General features: G+C 41.4%; 1 protein-coding gene across 1 annotated transcript; it reads left to right on the top strand.

Annotated features, from left to right (window-relative positions):
- The first annotated feature begins 2474 nt into the window (after positions 1-2474).
- ero1a (endoplasmic reticulum oxidoreductase 1 alpha) lies at positions 2475-16099 on the top strand. Its single transcript, XM_047363991.1, has 15 exons — positions 2475-3312; positions 4020-4139; positions 4221-4304; positions 4651-4692; positions 4933-5012; positions 5244-5317; positions 5633-5753; positions 6929-6990; positions 7068-7094; positions 7168-7260; positions 7353-7599; positions 11652-11721; positions 12045-12131; positions 15461-15597; positions 15701-16099. The coding sequence occupies exons 1-15, from the start codon at positions 3241-3243 to the stop codon at positions 15759-15761; spliced, it is 1377 nt and encodes a 458-aa protein (XP_047219947.1). The 5' UTR covers positions 2475-3240; the 3' UTR covers positions 15762-16099.
- The last annotated feature ends 518 nt before the right edge of the window (positions 16100-16617 follow it).

Below are 16617 nucleotides of genomic sequence, written 5' to 3'. Positions count from 1 at the left end.
CCACGGGGAGTCAGGTATGACTCTTCCTCTTCCTGTGCTGGGTTAGGCAAAAGTTAGTGTGACGCCAAAAGGTTTAGAAAAGTTCATACTGGACTTTGATGATGTATAATTCAGAGTCCATGTTCATCCTTGATGTAATCCATGGCTGGGGTCCCACCAGACGCCTCTCGCCAATTGACAGCGGGGGACAACCACTAGCTCCCTGGGCATCCTTCAAGCTACAGTATAAGGGGATATAAAAAAGATGGGTGGATTCAAGTGTAGAATACACAAAAAGTGTACAATAACATCGCTCTTCATGTTCATTGATGGGTTTTCTGGTTTCCTCTGACTGTCCCCACAAAACCCCACCCCTTTATAATTAAGTAGCTGGTACAATTGATTTTCAATGTTCAGCCTATAACAAAGTAATAAAAACTTATGTCACATGTGTGTCCTGACCTAACGCTCATTTATATTTATGTTTGCTTTTTTTAGACATGGGGTGTGACATGACAGCCAGACTGAAAGCACCCAGATGTTTGGTGATTTTGCAATCAGCTAATTGTTTTCTAAGTGCTGGTTTGATGGGATAGAACAACTTAAAATAAACTATTGTCTGTGTAATTGATGATGATGGCATCTTTATGAAGTACAACCCCAGAGGGATGCTCCAACATCACAGGGCATGACATCACATTTAATGATTACAGAGGGGAGGAGGGAGCTGTGTAGGGTTGTATTGGTTTAATGTAAGGAATACAGTTCCGGACATAAAAATGGAATGGTTTGTTCTGTAAAATGCCTTGAGATAGTCATTATTTAGGGCCTGCCATAACAATGAATGAAGGCTTTGCAATGAATTCTCTGCCCCAACATTGTATGGAGGCACATATTACCATCCCCTCCAAACTGGACTCTTTATTTATTTTTCTTCTGTCTATATTAAGGCAGTCCAAACAGTAAGCTGTACTCACACAACGCATATATCAAAACATCCAGCTCGAGATCGGACTCCAGATGTATGCTATCTCTTTTATTGGCAATTCGAGTTGCCATGGCGACATAACTAGAAACCATGCCCAAAAATCCCATAGGAATGAATGGAGTCAGGGTAGGAAGCAATCATCAAAATTTACTATTTTTGAGGCTTTGCTGTATTGTCATACTTTCACCTAGAGTTTAACAAGGGATTGCTTCAAAGTCAACACCAGTGACTGTCTACTGTCTCTACACACTCATTCAGGAGGAGCGACTGCTCCAAGTCTCTGACTCGATGCAATCTGCTGGGTTTCCTTAGATAGAAAAACTTGTTATCCTATTTGAATAAATAACTGAATCTGACTGCATTGTTCAATGGTTAGGATTAATTGGAATGTATGTACCTGACTTTGTGAAGTGCCTTGAGACGACATGCGTTGTGAATTGGCGCTATATAAATAAACTGAATTGAATTGAACCATTCTGTTTGTAGAGAAATCCGTCATCTTTTCAGAAGTGAAGACGTATGTTGATACATGCTATGCTTTCTTAACATTGAGTGTTGAAGCATGTTAAATTTTTTCTATCACCCAGTTCTTTTGTTGACAGCCCTAGGAAAGGAGCTGGAGTCGTTCTTAAGTTCTCAAAAGCCAAACCCTAATTTATTTTGACCACGTATAAAGTTGTACAATGCTGGACTCTGCAGAATAAAATACATATTTATCTTCTTCTGTACAACTTGCTGGAGTTACGCACGCATCGTGATCTTATCTTCCATATGCTAATACTACGGGTAGGCCAGCCTCTGCACACATGAGCTGTACAGGTACATGTACATGTACTACAAAAGTGTGTGAGTGTTGTTCTCAGGAGTGTATCTAATTGCAAGAGAACTACTGATATGGCCTTGAGAATACAATTCTGCTCTGTTTCTTAGCTCTAAGAAGATTGTATGAACACAGAGAGAAATTAGACTATAAAACTTACAAATGACAAACTAGCCAGTATATGTCTAGTATCAGATCAAACACAGTTAATAACCAGTAAATGACTAATTCAAATTTAAACAGTAAAGCACAAAACAGTCAGTTCTAACAATCCCCCATTTGACATTATTTTATTATGAAGCTTAGCCCCAAACTAGACTTTATTCCATCATAGTGCTTCAAAAGGAGAACAGATATAATTTCTTTAAATCAGGATTATGAAACCTTTAAGAGTTGGGGGGGATATTCTTATTCACATGCTAATAAATGTTCCATTATTTTAATTATTAATAATTTGGAATTACCGTTTGTACTTATTTGAAATAATGTTTCCTACTTCTACGTATTCTTTTAACCTTTAAACCCTAAAAATAGAACATTTATTTCAACATTTTCAAAATGATCCCAAGTTATAGTTTATAAAACACTATACATTTTTAACTAATTTCAAAGCCAGAGCCCACTTTTGGCTTAGAATGTTCTGTTTAGTAGTTGACCTTTTATTTTTTAAGTATCGTTGTGCAATTAAATGGCATATCTTCATTGAGTTATTTAAATTCTCTTCACAGACCCACAATATGGCCCACGAGCCTCAAGCATTCAGGAACCACTTCCTTTCCTTAATTGTAAAAAAAATTATTTAATTTTTCTTCTATTATACATGTACATACTTTTTCAGGTTGAGCATTTATAACAGGATTGCTTTCAACAAAGTGTATGACAAATATCTCGTAAAAACTGTACATCTGACGCTTGAGCTGGAATCCAATTATCTGATGGCTTATGGCATGGTTTTCCTAAATACGAGAAAAAGGTTTATACAATATAGCGTAAAATTATAAAAAGTTTTGATAAACTAAAAACACTAATCAAGCGGTAATAGACGTGTGTCCTCTATTGCCCCTGTGTGGCTGACTTGGGGCACGACATTATGGAGACGCGACAGACTTTGATTAAACTGAAAATAGGTTTTTAGGCGCACATTATTGGGTCTTCTGTGAGGACCACGGACTGTGGTTGTTGCACCAAAAGTTCTTTCCATTACAGTCGGTGATGAAGACGTGAAGTGAGTCTATGACTGCATCAGCTGGACGTCACGTACGGCACGTAGCGGATTGGAAATGAGAAAATATCAGGAAATGACACCTCACATGAGATATCCGCCTCCACACAGCTGCAGCTGCTGAGGGATTGAAGCTTTTTCCTCATTTCTAGCAAAACGCGCGGACTGAGAAGGGCTCCATCTTGACAACGTTAAATAACGAACAGAGAGAAAACCCCCAGAGAGGTCGTGATGGCGCCGGTGGTCTTCTTGCTCCTCCTCCTCCAGATGTCCGGATCTGCGCACGGCAAGTGCTTCTGTCAGGTGAGCGATATTCCGCCTCATTCCTGCCCGAATCATTTCTAGATCTAGTTTTTGACAGGTATGGGGCCATGTTTACTTCCTCTGGTCTTTGTGGAGTCACTTATTTCCTCAACAATGTATAAAAACTTCTACATTCAGAGTTTCTTTGTGTTCATAAAACTGTAAACCGAACACAGAGTGGAAAGTGCTATTCCGGATCAACTGAAAAGGTAAACTAATGAGGAGGAAATTAAACTGGCATTTAAACTGGAAAGTCTAATGAAAATAATACCAATACTCTGAAGGTGCATATCCATCTTGTGATTTCTTTTACATATAAATATCTTGTCTGACGAGCTTCAGTGAGGTTTTAGAGCCGAAAGTTACTGACAATATTGTTATGACCTCTGTTTATTTTATGAATGCCACTTATGTTCACATTGGAGTGCTGCATTGTCAGGTACAGTATTATTTTACGGAGGCTTTATCATGCTGTAAGTATGAAGATACTAGCATTATGCAGGCTTATATTCTAATTGTCTGAATCTGTTCTTTGCACCGGAGGTAGTTATGGCGTACCACAGGGTGTGGTGCTTGGTCCAGTATACTTACTTACTCATTCACCCACTCCACCCATCCATCCAATTAGCTCCCAGTGTCAGACACTCTGCTTTTTACATTAAGGTGAGAACTTTATGAATCAAATAAGATAAAAGTTTCTTCCTCAGGTCACAGGTGAACTGGACGACTGTGCCTGCGATGTCGAGACCATTGACGGTTTCAACAACGAGCAGCTTTTCCCCAAACTTCAAACTCTTCTGGAGTCTGACTACTTCAGGTTCTACAAGGTAATACAGCCTGACTTGTCACTCACAGATGCTTGGATAAAACAATCTGTCTCACAGGGGTTCTGGTGATTTGTCTTACAGGTGAACCTGAACAAACCGTGTCCTTTTTGGACGGCCATCAGTCACTGTGGTCTAAGAGACTGTGCAGTGAAGCCCTGCTCACCTGTGAGTTTCAACTTCATATGAATTCTGTTATTATTTGTTTTTTCTACAGATGCTTCTCAAGGAATTAGAACAAATGTCTTTGTGACAGACTGCTTGAAAGATAGTGCCTAAAGGTTTAATTTAAAGCAGGTTCTAAGCTATTTATCTGTGCTACTTGCTTGGAAGCAACATAGAACAACCTCCAGTAGGGATCTTCCCCTATCAGACCATTAAGACACATAGAAACTTTGAAGTCATATTAAAAATGTTTCCCAGTTATCATCTTCTAGATGCCAATTACTTGTTAAAATGGGTCTAAGTGGCAAATAATTCACATGAACCTGATCAAATCTGTATCTGCTCCCAGAACGAGGTTCCTGAGGGAATCCGATCCTCTCCACATGAGAAGGTGAGTCCGTCCAGAACACTGCTGGGTTGCCTGACTTACTGCTGTTCCTTTAGTTCTGAGTTTAAAAGTTGATGTGACCGTAGTTAAAAGTTGATGTGGGGACAACAATAAATTACAAAACTACTGAGGATATTTCTTTTACTAAAATGAAATGAAATAACAAGGATGGTCTTTCATGCGATAACCAAAAACAAAAATGTTCTTTTCTTCATCAATAATAAATTTTCCATCTGCATTTAGTATTCTGCAGAGGCAAATGAGGAGCAGCTGGATGAATGTGAGAAGGAGAAACATCTCGGAGCTGTAGATGTCTCTCTGAGGTGAGTCAGAACCAAATTAACTCATTATGGGCTTACCTGTGCTTTAGTTCCTTCTGTTATCTGCATGTAAAATCTGTCCTTTCTAAAAAGCTGTTAATTTATGACTAAACGTCAGTTTTTAACAACCTCCATCAATAACACACGGCACTTACTCCTGGTTTAGTACTGAAAACTGACAACCTTAATTCTGGGTCAGATCCTTTGAGACTGAACTGCTGCTTTTGTTTTTAGTGAAGAGACACGAGAGGCTTTATTGGATTGGAGCAAACACGACGACGAGGCCGAACGGTTCTGCGTAGTTGACGGTACAGATCAGTCCATCTGTTGGGAAATAATTGTATAAACTAATGTTAGCATGTGTAATGTCTAATACAATTTGCTTTATAATGCAGAAAATGCAACACAAATGATTATTTAAAAAAAGGGGATACAATTTGAAGTAAAATGTTTTATATATTTTTAAAAACAGAAGTGAAGATTTGCTTATGTGACACTCTTTGCATTGCTCTGCTCCCCTTTAATTTAAAATGGGTCTAAGTGGCACTGTTTGGCACATATATTTGCTGAAATGGTCTGACAGATGGATGACTTATTGTTACTAAAGTGTTGCTGTTTTGCAGACGAGGAGTCACCGGACTCCCGGTATGTCGACCTGCTGCTGAACCCGGAGCGCTACACGGGCTACAAAGGTCCGGAGGCGTGGCAGATTTGGAACAGCATCTATGAGGAGAACTGCTTCAAGTAAGCCTCAACACTGATGACATACCTTCATATGTCTTTGCTTTTATCTATATGATGAACAGTGGACAAGATTAGAGTTTTTTAATTAATATCTGGTCTTTAACTGGAGTTATAGGTCAGTAAAGATGACTTCAGATGAACGGTAACAATTACTAAACTGTTGGGATTCATCATTCTTCCGTAAAAAAAAAAGATTATTCACAAGTGCAAAACATTTGGGATTGTTGCCAAATTTGCCAGGAAGTTCACACTCAAGGTCAGACTGCACAATTCTTAGAGAGATGACCAAAAACCCAAGACTTCCATCTAAGACTTTATGGGTCTTAGCTGATAGATATTAAAGCTTATTATTTAACCATTAGTAAAATAATAAACAAGTGTTGTTTGTGTTGAACGGTTGCCTCAAGAAAGTGTATCCTATTTAATCATTGTATCAGTACAGCTTGTGAATAAATATTCTGGAACAATGTTCTTTGGTTCTGTTAGTCCAAAGTAGAGAAGCTTGGCCATAAAGCACAATTTGATGTTTGGGGAAAACAAAACACAGCATATCAGTAAACAAACACCTCATTCCAACTGTCAAGCACGGTAGTGGAGGAATATTGATCTGGGCATTTTGTTGGCAAGTCAACAATAAACCTCTTTGTTCAGTAGAGTCAAATGCAGGGCCATCTGTCTAAACTGGATCAAGCATATGGACAAAGATCCCCAGAAGAACAGCACATCAGAAGCAGTTGCAATGGTGCAGTCAAAGGTTCAGACCAGAAGTATGATGTTGGAAAGAAAAGTGGACCAGAATTTCCCCATAACTATTTCAGATGCTTAATGCTGCTAAAGGCGGTTCTACAAACTACTTCATCATATTGTGGGATGTACTTAGTTTTTCACCAGCTACTCCTGCGTTTTGACCATTTTTTGAAATATGTGATGGTTTTTGCATCCCATGTTAGTTTTGATTAAAAATCTGATTAATCCAGTTACATTGATAAGGGGTTAGCCCTGTTTACATTAAACCTTCCAATTCAAAGATGTCACATCTTAATATCAACATATTATGATTACAATGGTTTTCAGCCGAAACAATGTTCTTAATTATGGTTTTCTGCAGAAAAGTAAGCAGACGAGGATAAAACGGATTATAATGGTACATTATTTCCTTTATGTATTTGACACAGACCATTTACCATCAAGCGACCGCTTATTCCTAGCTCATTTCAGAGCAGCTCAGGAAGTGAAGGTAAGCTGTCTTTAATGCTCCATCCAGCTGTCTTAATCTTTGTTGACGGAGCTCTTACAATCTGACATTCTTCACAGCGCGAACCTTCTACAGCTGGCTGGAAGGTAAGCTTGCTGTTCATTTGCAGACGTTCTGGAGTGTTTTCCAGTTTTCATGTTGCTTTGTATCCTTTCTCAGGTCAGTGTGTGGAGAAGAGAGCTTTCTACCGTCTCATCTCTGGTCTCCACGCCAGCATCAACATACATCTGAGCGCACAGTATCTCCTGGATGGTGAGACACGTTAACTGTGGGACTGGATTTCCATGTTTGGGATGTTTTTTAAGCCACCCCCCATGTTAACCCAACTCCTCCTCCCCTTTCAGACAGTTGGTATCAGAGGAAGTGGGGTCACAACGTGTCTGAGTTCAGGCAGCGCTTCGACTCTGATCTGACAGTTGGCGAGGGCCCCAAGAGGCTCCGCAACCTCTACTTCCTGTACCTGATAGAACTAAGAGCTCTAGCCAAAGTTCTCCCGTTCTTCAAGCAGCCATCCTTCCGGTTGTACACAGGCCGGACCGAAGAGGACCAGAAACACAAAGAGCTGCTTCTGGACATCGTGCAGCTGGCCCGGTCAGTCTACAAACCCAAAGAAAACTAATAATAAGCTGTTAGTGTTGGCAGATTTGACGTAACCCTTTACTTTCAGGTTCTTCACAATGATTTTTCTTTCTCTATTAGAGTTTTCACAATACTAAGATTTTAAGCTCGGTACTGAATCTAGAAATATGATTTTTGATACTACGGCAACATTTTTTGAAGGCACAGGGTTTTTTCCTGTTAAAAGCAAAAAAATATGATTAGTTACAATATGACAATATTTGAACTTGCTTAATTAGGGCAAGTAGGAGACAATTCAACTTTTATTTAGAAAAATATATAATTCAAAAGTGTCACTTTCCTGGTTGGCAAAACAGTAGACAAGGTAACACTAAGTATAAGTGTTAATATCCTTTCAACGTTTGTACCTTTGATTCAATCGTGCAGTTATCGTATTATTATAATTGTTTATCTTTAGTGTGTCACTGTGTGCTTCAATTTGCCTGTCAATCTGCTGTTGATACAAAGGGGAGGGGCAGAGTGTCTGTTATTGCAACGCTGCTGCTGGAAGACTTGCAACAATTTGGGCAAATAGTCGGTTTACAGTGGCGCCCAGAGTTTTTTATACACAATCTCGTGATGGCACATCAAAATCAAAACCAATGACTGAATGGAAAAAAAAAAAAACAATGACTGACTTTTATTATATAATAGGAACTATAAAAACCCATCATAGACCATTTGTCTTTTGTTTTGTTTTTACAAATTTATACTTCAGACTGACCACAAAAGAGCATTTAGAGCTTCACAGCCTACATGTAGATGCCCATGACATCACAAAATCACAGAAGAGTCTTTGATGGGTGCACATATTTATTTCTCCTTTTCAGAGCATCCAAGATAATCTTTGCATTAACAGTTTAAACTACAAAAAAAAAACATAAATGGATGCTCATACAGTGTTTAAAATAAACCCGGTTCCAAACTTAACTGAGTGTATTAACATACATTCTGTAGATTTACATTTTTATAAAATGCAAAATAAAGGCAAATAAACCAGATAGCATGTGCCACAGTTACTTTCAAAGTCATAAAACCAAACAGTCACTTTTAAATAGAATAACATGCAAAGTTCATCACAAGTAAAATGAAGATTATAAATCTATAACTATAATTCGCTTGCCAAGGATGTAAAACGTCTGCAAATATGTAAACTGTGTGTCTCTCACAGAAGGAATGCAGCTAGCTCCAGTCAGCATGAGAGCTAAATTATCACATGTATGCAAGAGGTAAATATGCATATCAACTGTTTTCATTTGTTTCAAAGCGAACATGTTAGACCCGGCAACACAACTGATAGATATCATCGGACTTTCAGACAGAAAAGGCTAAACAAATATTTTAACTCACCAGCTGGATCTGAACCTGCTGCAGCCCTCTGCAGGGCATGACAAACTCTCCCTTATACAGATTACTGGGCTCAGCCTCCCCACCGTGTTATACATGTTACAGGGCCGACCGCTCAAATGGCAATAATTTAAAGAGACAGAGCAGTTGTTTATTACGGTAAATTTAAACATTAAAAGCAGGACAAACTCTAACCATCATTTGATGCTGCATTCACTGACAATCAGAAAAGGCAGACACATTGACAACTCAGCTTCAGTCCTAAAACCAACAGCTTACCACCAACAGCTGGGGGAGCACTGGGGTGGCCAGTGTTATCTCCCCAATGAGGGGCCACTGTCAGCTCATGTCGATTTTTAAAGGAAATTACTATCTTTGATATAGTTTATTTTTCTAGTATTGATTATATCGAAATATGGATTATTTTAACAACCCTATTTTCTCTATATATTTTTACCAGTTTTACCTTCTACCGATGATACACTTGCCCCTGTCTTTCAGTGTTTAACCTTATTTTTCTCCTAGACATAGCTACTGATTGAGCTTTTACTGTGACTAACTCTTTGTGCTCTCTCTCATGACTCAGTTTATCTGTTTTGTCTTTCTAGGTGAAACGACTAAAGGAGCTACATCCATTAACATTTACTTTTTCTTCCCATAGAAAGTACTCCTGGATCAGTGCTTCTTTGTTCTCTTTGTGTCTCTGCTCTGTTCTCTCAAACCCCCAGTCGGTCGTGGCAGATGGCCGCTCACACTGAGCCTGGTTCTGCTGGAGGTTTCTTCCTGTTAAAAGGGAGTTTTTCCTCTCCACTGTCACTACATGCATGCTCAGTATGAGGGATTGCTGCAAAGTCAACGCCAGTGACTGTCCACTGTCTCTACATGCTCATCCAGGAGGAGGGAATGCTACAAGTCTCTGACTGGATGCAATCTGCTGGGTTTCCTTAGATAGAAAAACTTTTTATCCAATTTGAATACATATCTGAATCTGACTGCACTGTTCAATAGTTACAATTAATTGGAATGTATGTACCTGACTTGACATCTGTATGATTCGATTGAATTGACTTTGCCCATTTTAAAGGTACCCACCTTTCACACAATGCAACAGGAAACAACACTCTCCAATTATTTTTACCTCCGTCTTCTTCCCTCCCTGTTGGTTGGAGTAAGGGGGAGTCAGGTTTAGCCTAAACCGGCTCAGTTATGGTTGAGGTGCAAACACACCCTCCATTTCTGCTACCTGTATGACCCCTTCTCTTTTCCAATGGTTATAATCAGTCTGACAGAGAGAGGTATCCCAATCGTTGTGGTTTTTAGTATAACAATGACCATCAGTGGGCTCCATATGGACAAACTTTATTAGTTTATTAATTTACTTACCGGTAGTACCCCAACACATAGCCCTTTCTAAAATGTCCAAGCTCTTACAATCAGTAGTTTATTCTAACCTCCAACAACCCCGCACCATTCCAAACCCTTTGTGAAGTGCCTTGAGATGACTTGTTGTGAATTGGCGCTACATAAATAAAACTGAGTTGAAATGAATTGAATTGCAAGTTTTAGAACTTTAAGGTACAACACCTTTCTTTTTCAGCTATGTCTTTACATCTCTGTTCATAACACCTAGTTTGCATATCTTCAGTAGGCCACTGCTTCAGTCCATGACACTTGTGGTAGTCAAAATCATGTAATTCCTTCGTCACATCTCTATAAACCATTACTGGTCTATATCATTGCTCTTTTTTGGTGTTTTTAAAAGATAACCATAAAGGTTATTGCCCTGTATTCTGTAGTAGAATGGGTAGCTGGTGGTGTTAGTTTCTGGTTCTCCTGGAGTCCTTCTGTGGTCAAGGGAGATCTGCTGTGAGGTCTTCAGTGTCCCTCTAACCCTGGGCTTTTAAGCCAGACTTTCTGAGGTACCTTTAGGTGTTACCCTCTCAATGGCAGGATCTCTTAATGTCTGCCAAGTTTTTCCCCTCATAATGTCTCTTTTTCTATATGAGCCACGTTACTCTGAGCCTTGCTTCCCACTTAGCATACCTTTGTGCTTCCCTTAACAAGGTGTGTTGTCCCAGAGGCTATTCTGAAGGGTATTCTTCATTGGGCTGCACTGGAAAGTGTGGTGCAAGCTCCCTTGAAGTCAGTCAGTCATAGCGGGTCGCAGGGAAGCTGGTGCCTATCTTCAGCAGTCTATGGGCAAGAGGTGGGGTACACCCTGGACAGGTTGCCAGTCCATCGCAGCTCCCTTAAAGTTTATTTTATAAAACCACAATAAATGGTATACAGATAAACAAATTGTACGTTGATTGAAGCTGCTAACTGAATCCAGAATGCTTCATTCCTTGAAGAGTCAACACAACCAGTTGCATAGAAACCAGTTTTCTCTTGGGGGAAATGGTCTTTCTGACCCTGGTTGAATTATTGGATTCTTTGATCTCCCACACAATGAATGTGGAGCTGCTCAGATGCTTATACACAGAACAATCTTCTTATTTTGGCTGAGGTTTACCAGTTTGAACATAAGAAGTGAGTCCAGCCACCTCTAGTTTGTAGTCCTCTCTGTTGTTTAGGTGCCACATAAGGCCAGTATGGTAGCCCATGTTTCTAGTTCTGCAGCAGTAATTGTTAAGCCGACTAAGACTAATTGTTCTTGCTGCGGCTGTTTTTTTTTTCAGATCTTTTCCGCTGCACTTTGATGAGACCTCCCTGTTTGCTGGAGATGAAAAAGAAGCTGGCAAACTGAAGGTACGAAATGAATAAACTTTTTAGTGTTTTTATCCTCTGAACAAATTTTTTTTTTTTTTTATTTCTATTTAAAATGATTATTTTAATTTTATTTAAATAATCGTTATATTTTCGAAACGCTTGGAATTTTGAATTAACGAAATGTGAAAAATTGGCCAGTAGATGGAGCTGTTTGTACAACTTATTGTGAAGTTAGGTGGAAAAGATGCAGCAAATCGACACACAGTCAGTTCAAATCCGTGCACATAGGTTTTTAATGTTGCTACAACTTCATTTGTTTAACTGTTTACCTCGTAGACATTCACACTCTCATTTTCCATCAGGAGGATGTCAGACTGGCCTTTCTCAACATCTCAAAGATTATGGACTGCGTTGGCTGCTTTAAATGTCGTCTCTGGGGAAAACTACAGGTGCGCTATCTCTGCTTTCACTTTTATCTGATCCCTAAAGTTTATGGAATAATTAATCCTGTCAGTCAGTCATTTTCTACCGCTTATTCCATAGTGGGTCACGAGGGAGCTGGTGCCTATCTCCAGCAGTCTATGGGCGAGAGGCGGGGTACACCCTGGACAGGTCGCCAGTCCATCGCAGGGCAATTAATTAATCCATTCAATTTTTAAAATTCATAATGAAAAATTTGATACGAAAAGGATTGACATTTATTTTCATACTGTATAGTTTACAAATCAAGATTCGTTTTACTCCAAAAAGGAAGGAGAATTCTGGGTTACTGTACTGGTGGATAAATGCAGTACTCGTACTCGTCGTCTTCCGCTTATCCGGGACCGGGTCGCGGGGGCAGTAGACTCAGCAGAGACGTCCAGACGTCCCTCTCTCCAGACACCTCCTGCAGCTCCTCCAGGGGGAGACCAAGGCGTTCCTAGACCAGCCGAGAGACATAGTCCCTCCAGCGTGTCCTGGGCCGTCCCCTGGTCCTCCTCCCGGTGGGATGTGCCTGGAACACCTCCCGAGGAAGGCGTCCAGGAGGCATCCGGTATAGATGCCCAAGCCACCTCAACTGGCTCCTCTCGATGTGGAGGAGCAGCGGCTCTACTCCGAGCCCCTCCCGGATGGCCGAGCTCCTCACCCTATCTCTAAGGGAGTGCCCGGCCACCCTACGGAGGAAGCTCATTTCAGCCACTTGTATCCGGGATCTCGTTCTTTCGGTCATGACCCAAAGTTCATGGCCACAGGTGAGGGTAGGAACGTAGACCGACCGGTAAATCGAGAGCTTTGCTTTTCAGCTCAGCTCTCTCTTCACCACAATTGACCGGCACAGCGCCCCCATTAGTGTGGCAGCCTCACCGATCCGTCTGTCGATCTCCCGCTCCATTCTTCCCTCACTCGTGAACAAGACCCCGAGATACTTAAACTCCTCCACTTGAGGCAGGAACTTCCCTCCAACCTGAAGAGGACAAGCCACCCTTTTCCGGTCAAGTACCATGGCTTCGGACTTGGAGGAGCTGATCTTCATCCCAGCCGCTTCACACTCGGCTGCGAACCGCCACAGCGCATGCTGTAGGTCTTGGCTACAAGGGGCCAGCAGGACCACGTCATCCGCAAAAAGAAGAGACAAAATCCACTGGTCCCCAAACCAGACCCCCTCCGGCCCTTGGCTGCACCTAGAAATCCTGTTCATAAAAGTTATGAACAGGACCGGTGACAAAGGGCAGCCCTGCCGGAGTCCAACATGCACCGGGAACAGGTCCAACTTAGTGCCGGCAATGCGAACCAAACTCCTGCTCCGCTCATACAGGGACCGGATGGCCCCTAATAAAGAGCCCCCAATTCCATACTCCTGGAGCACCCCCCACAGGGCATCACGAGGGACACAGTCGAATGCCTTCTCCAGGTCCACAAAACACATGTGAACCAGTTGGGCAAACTCCCATGAACTGTCGAGTACCCTGTAGAGGGTATAGAGCTGGTCCAGTGTTCCACGGCCGGGACGAAAACCACACTGCTCCTCTTGAAGCCGAGGTTCGACTATTGGTCGGACTCTCCTCTCCAATACCCTGGCGTAGACCTTACCAGGGAGGCTGAGGAGTGTGATCCCCCTGTAGTTGGAACACACCCTCCGGGTGGTCACCCTTCTTATGAAGGGGGACCACCACCCCAATCTGCCAGTCCAGAGGCACTGTCCCCGACCGCCACGCAATGTTGAAGAGATGTGTCAACCATGACAGCCCCACAACATCCAGAGACTTGAGGTACTCAGGGCGGATCTCATCCACCCCCGAAGCCTTGCCACCACGGAGCTTTTTAACCACCTCTGTGACTTCAGCCTGGGTGATGAAAGAATCCAACCCCGAGTCCCCTTCCTCTGTTTCCACCAGGGAATGCGTGATGGCAGGATTGAGGAGATCCTCGAAGTATTCCTTCCACCGCCCGATAATGTCCTCAGTCGAGGTCAGCAGCCTCCCACCCCCACTATAAACAGTGTTGGCGAAGCACTGCTTCCCCCTCCTGAGGCGCCGGACGGTTTGCCAGAATCGCTTCGAGGCCAACAGGTAGTCCTTCTCCATGGCCTCACCAAACTCCTCCCAGGCCCGAGTTTTTGCCTCTGCCACAGCCCGGGCCGCAGCACGCCTGGCCTCACGGTACCCATCAGCCGCCTCAGGAGTCCCACAAGCCAACCACAGCCGATAGGACTCCTTCTTCAGCTTGACAGCATCCCTTACTGCCGGTGTCCACCACCGGGTAAATGCAGTATTATTACATAATAATGCTGTTACATTTTGCACAGAAAATGAAATAAAAATCTAGATTCGGCTTTCTTAAAGTAGACAAGGGTTGTGAAAACAGCTTTGAGGTTTCATGTTTGTGGCAGGGAGACTTTGGAGTCCTCTGACTTGATAAAAGCACTTTACAAGTGCAGGCCAGTTACCAGTTTTATCATGACAAAATGAATCTTGTAGTGACAGAGTGATGTGTCAGCATAGCAGTAAATCAACTGAGGATTCAGTTCAACGTCGGGTATGACCCATCAGGAGTGAAGAAGTTTGGATGTTCTCCCCGTTCCTTCTGGGTCCTCGAGCTTCCTCCCACAGTCCAAAAATATAACTGTTAGGTTAACTGATTTCTCTAAATTGCCCCTACAACCATGCACACACACTCATACAGAATGTGTGTGTGCATGGTTGTTTGTCTTGTGTGTCTCCATGTTGCCCCGAGATGGACTGAACTGGGTGTACCCCACCTCACCCGCAACCTTGCAAGGACAAGCAGGTTTAGATATGATGCATCAGGCGACTAGGTGGTCCTATGTGTCCATTTTGATACAGGCAGTCTCTATCCAGTCTCTATCCAGTATGTTTATCTGTATAATCTGTAAATTGGCATCGACATTCTTAAACTGTTTGTTTTAATCCAATATTTTTCTGGCAACTTAAAGCTCCAAAGCAAAGTGGTGGTCTTAATTAATGCTGTGGTGGGAGAATTCTGATATCCTGCATGTGCCTGAGTCTTTTAAAGCCCCTTGTCTTTTTTTAGTAGGCAAACTTTCTATTTGTTTAATGTTCACCATCACAACATGTTGGTTGAACGTTACTTCGGCTTTTTGAGTCCATGGGAAAGTCTCAGCATATCAACAGGCAGTGACCGAACTTATTATTTAACTCCTTCTATACTATTATCAAACTTTTTTTATTTTTATATCTGCCAAATATTTTTTTGTATATTAAGAAATTCAGTATCATGAGCCTTTTTGTTGTATTCTTTCTCTTTCCCTTATGGCCAGACTCAGGGATTAGGTACGGCGCTGAAGATCCTGTTTTCAGAGCGTCAGATTGAAGCGCTGCCCCAGTCCAGAGAGCAACGACCCAGTTTTCAGCTCAGCCGGCAAGAGGTTGTCTCCCTCCTCAACGCCTTCGGAAGGTAGGAATCTGTTGCCTTCGTAATGAAATATCTTTTATCAACTCAAATATGTATTCTGAAACATTTTCATATTTCCTTACTAATGTTTTGAAAATGTTCTCAGGATTTCCACGAGCGTCAAAGAGCTGAAGACCTTCAGATCGCTGCTTGCAGAGGAGCGATGACAAAGACTGGGCTGGACGTTTCAGGCCCTGATCTACAAACTGCCATCTACATGACCACTTTAACCCTGCTGTAATGAGACTGTTATCAAGGTCTTAGATAAGGAAGACTTAGCTGTGATCAATAGGAGGTATTTTGTCTGTGAAGATGTCTTATTTATGTTGAATTTAAATAAAATTTGAGGTTTGTATGGCATTTGAATGTCCTTCATGTTACTTATTGTTTGTGAAATAAAAAAGCTACTGTAGTTGGAAGTCTTTAGCGAGACTAAAGGATGTAATATTCCTGTGAAAGTTTATTAAAATTGCTTCATGCAATAATAAAATCTCTTTATATGAAAGCCTGGCTTAGTCAGTTATGTCTGCTTGTAGGAAACCAATGGTGTAGTAATTCGTTTGTCCCATTGATGGCGCTGTTGGTCAATAAATTAAGTCGACTTGCTGCTCAGTCCAAAATTTTAGGACTTTGAAATAAAAAAAACATACAATTACAAATAGATTTTATTTAAAATTCACATTATATGGGTTACATATATGGGGTCACTCGCTGGAGATCATTTTGGAAATTTATAATCAAAACCTTTAAAAAAAAAAGTTATCTTTTCTTGGTAAAATGTGTTTTCACAAATCAGTTTTTTGCTGTCTATAAAGACAAATTAATTTTCACTTAGCAGAGAAGGTCCTCATCATGGGATCACAAGTTGCAATGGATATTCTCTCCTTTTCTGGGAGAGATGGAGCCCACAGCACCACTCTTTATCATGCAGTCATGCATGTCTTTTTTTTGTCAGAAGCGACAGTTGCTGTGCTGAAACTGTAAGTCATATTAAACAGAAATTGAACCATGAGTGGTAGAACC

This window comes from Girardinichthys multiradiatus, chromosome 4, assembly GCF_021462225.1.
Source record: "Girardinichthys multiradiatus isolate DD_20200921_A chromosome 4, DD_fGirMul_XY1, whole genome shotgun sequence".
Classification (NCBI taxonomy): domain Eukaryota; kingdom Metazoa; phylum Chordata; class Actinopteri; order Cyprinodontiformes; family Goodeidae; genus Girardinichthys; species Girardinichthys multiradiatus.
Note: the sequence above shows the minus strand (reverse complement) of the source record. Positions and strands in the feature narration are given on the sequence as shown.

Bases quoted from the DNA above. Each gene is read 5' to 3' on its own strand.
- ero1a (XM_047363991.1), top strand. From the start codon at position 3,241: ATGGCGCCGGTGGTCTTCTTGCTCCTCCTCCTCCAGATGTCCGGATCT. The intron at 4,140-4,220 runs GTAATACAGCCT...TTTGTCTTACAG, and splicing joins ACTACTTCAGGTTCTACAAG to GTGAACCTGAACAAACCGTG. The intron at 11,722-12,044 runs GTACGAAATGAA...ATTTTCCATCAG, and splicing joins AAGAAGCTGGCAAACTGAAG to GAGGATGTCAGACTGGCCTT.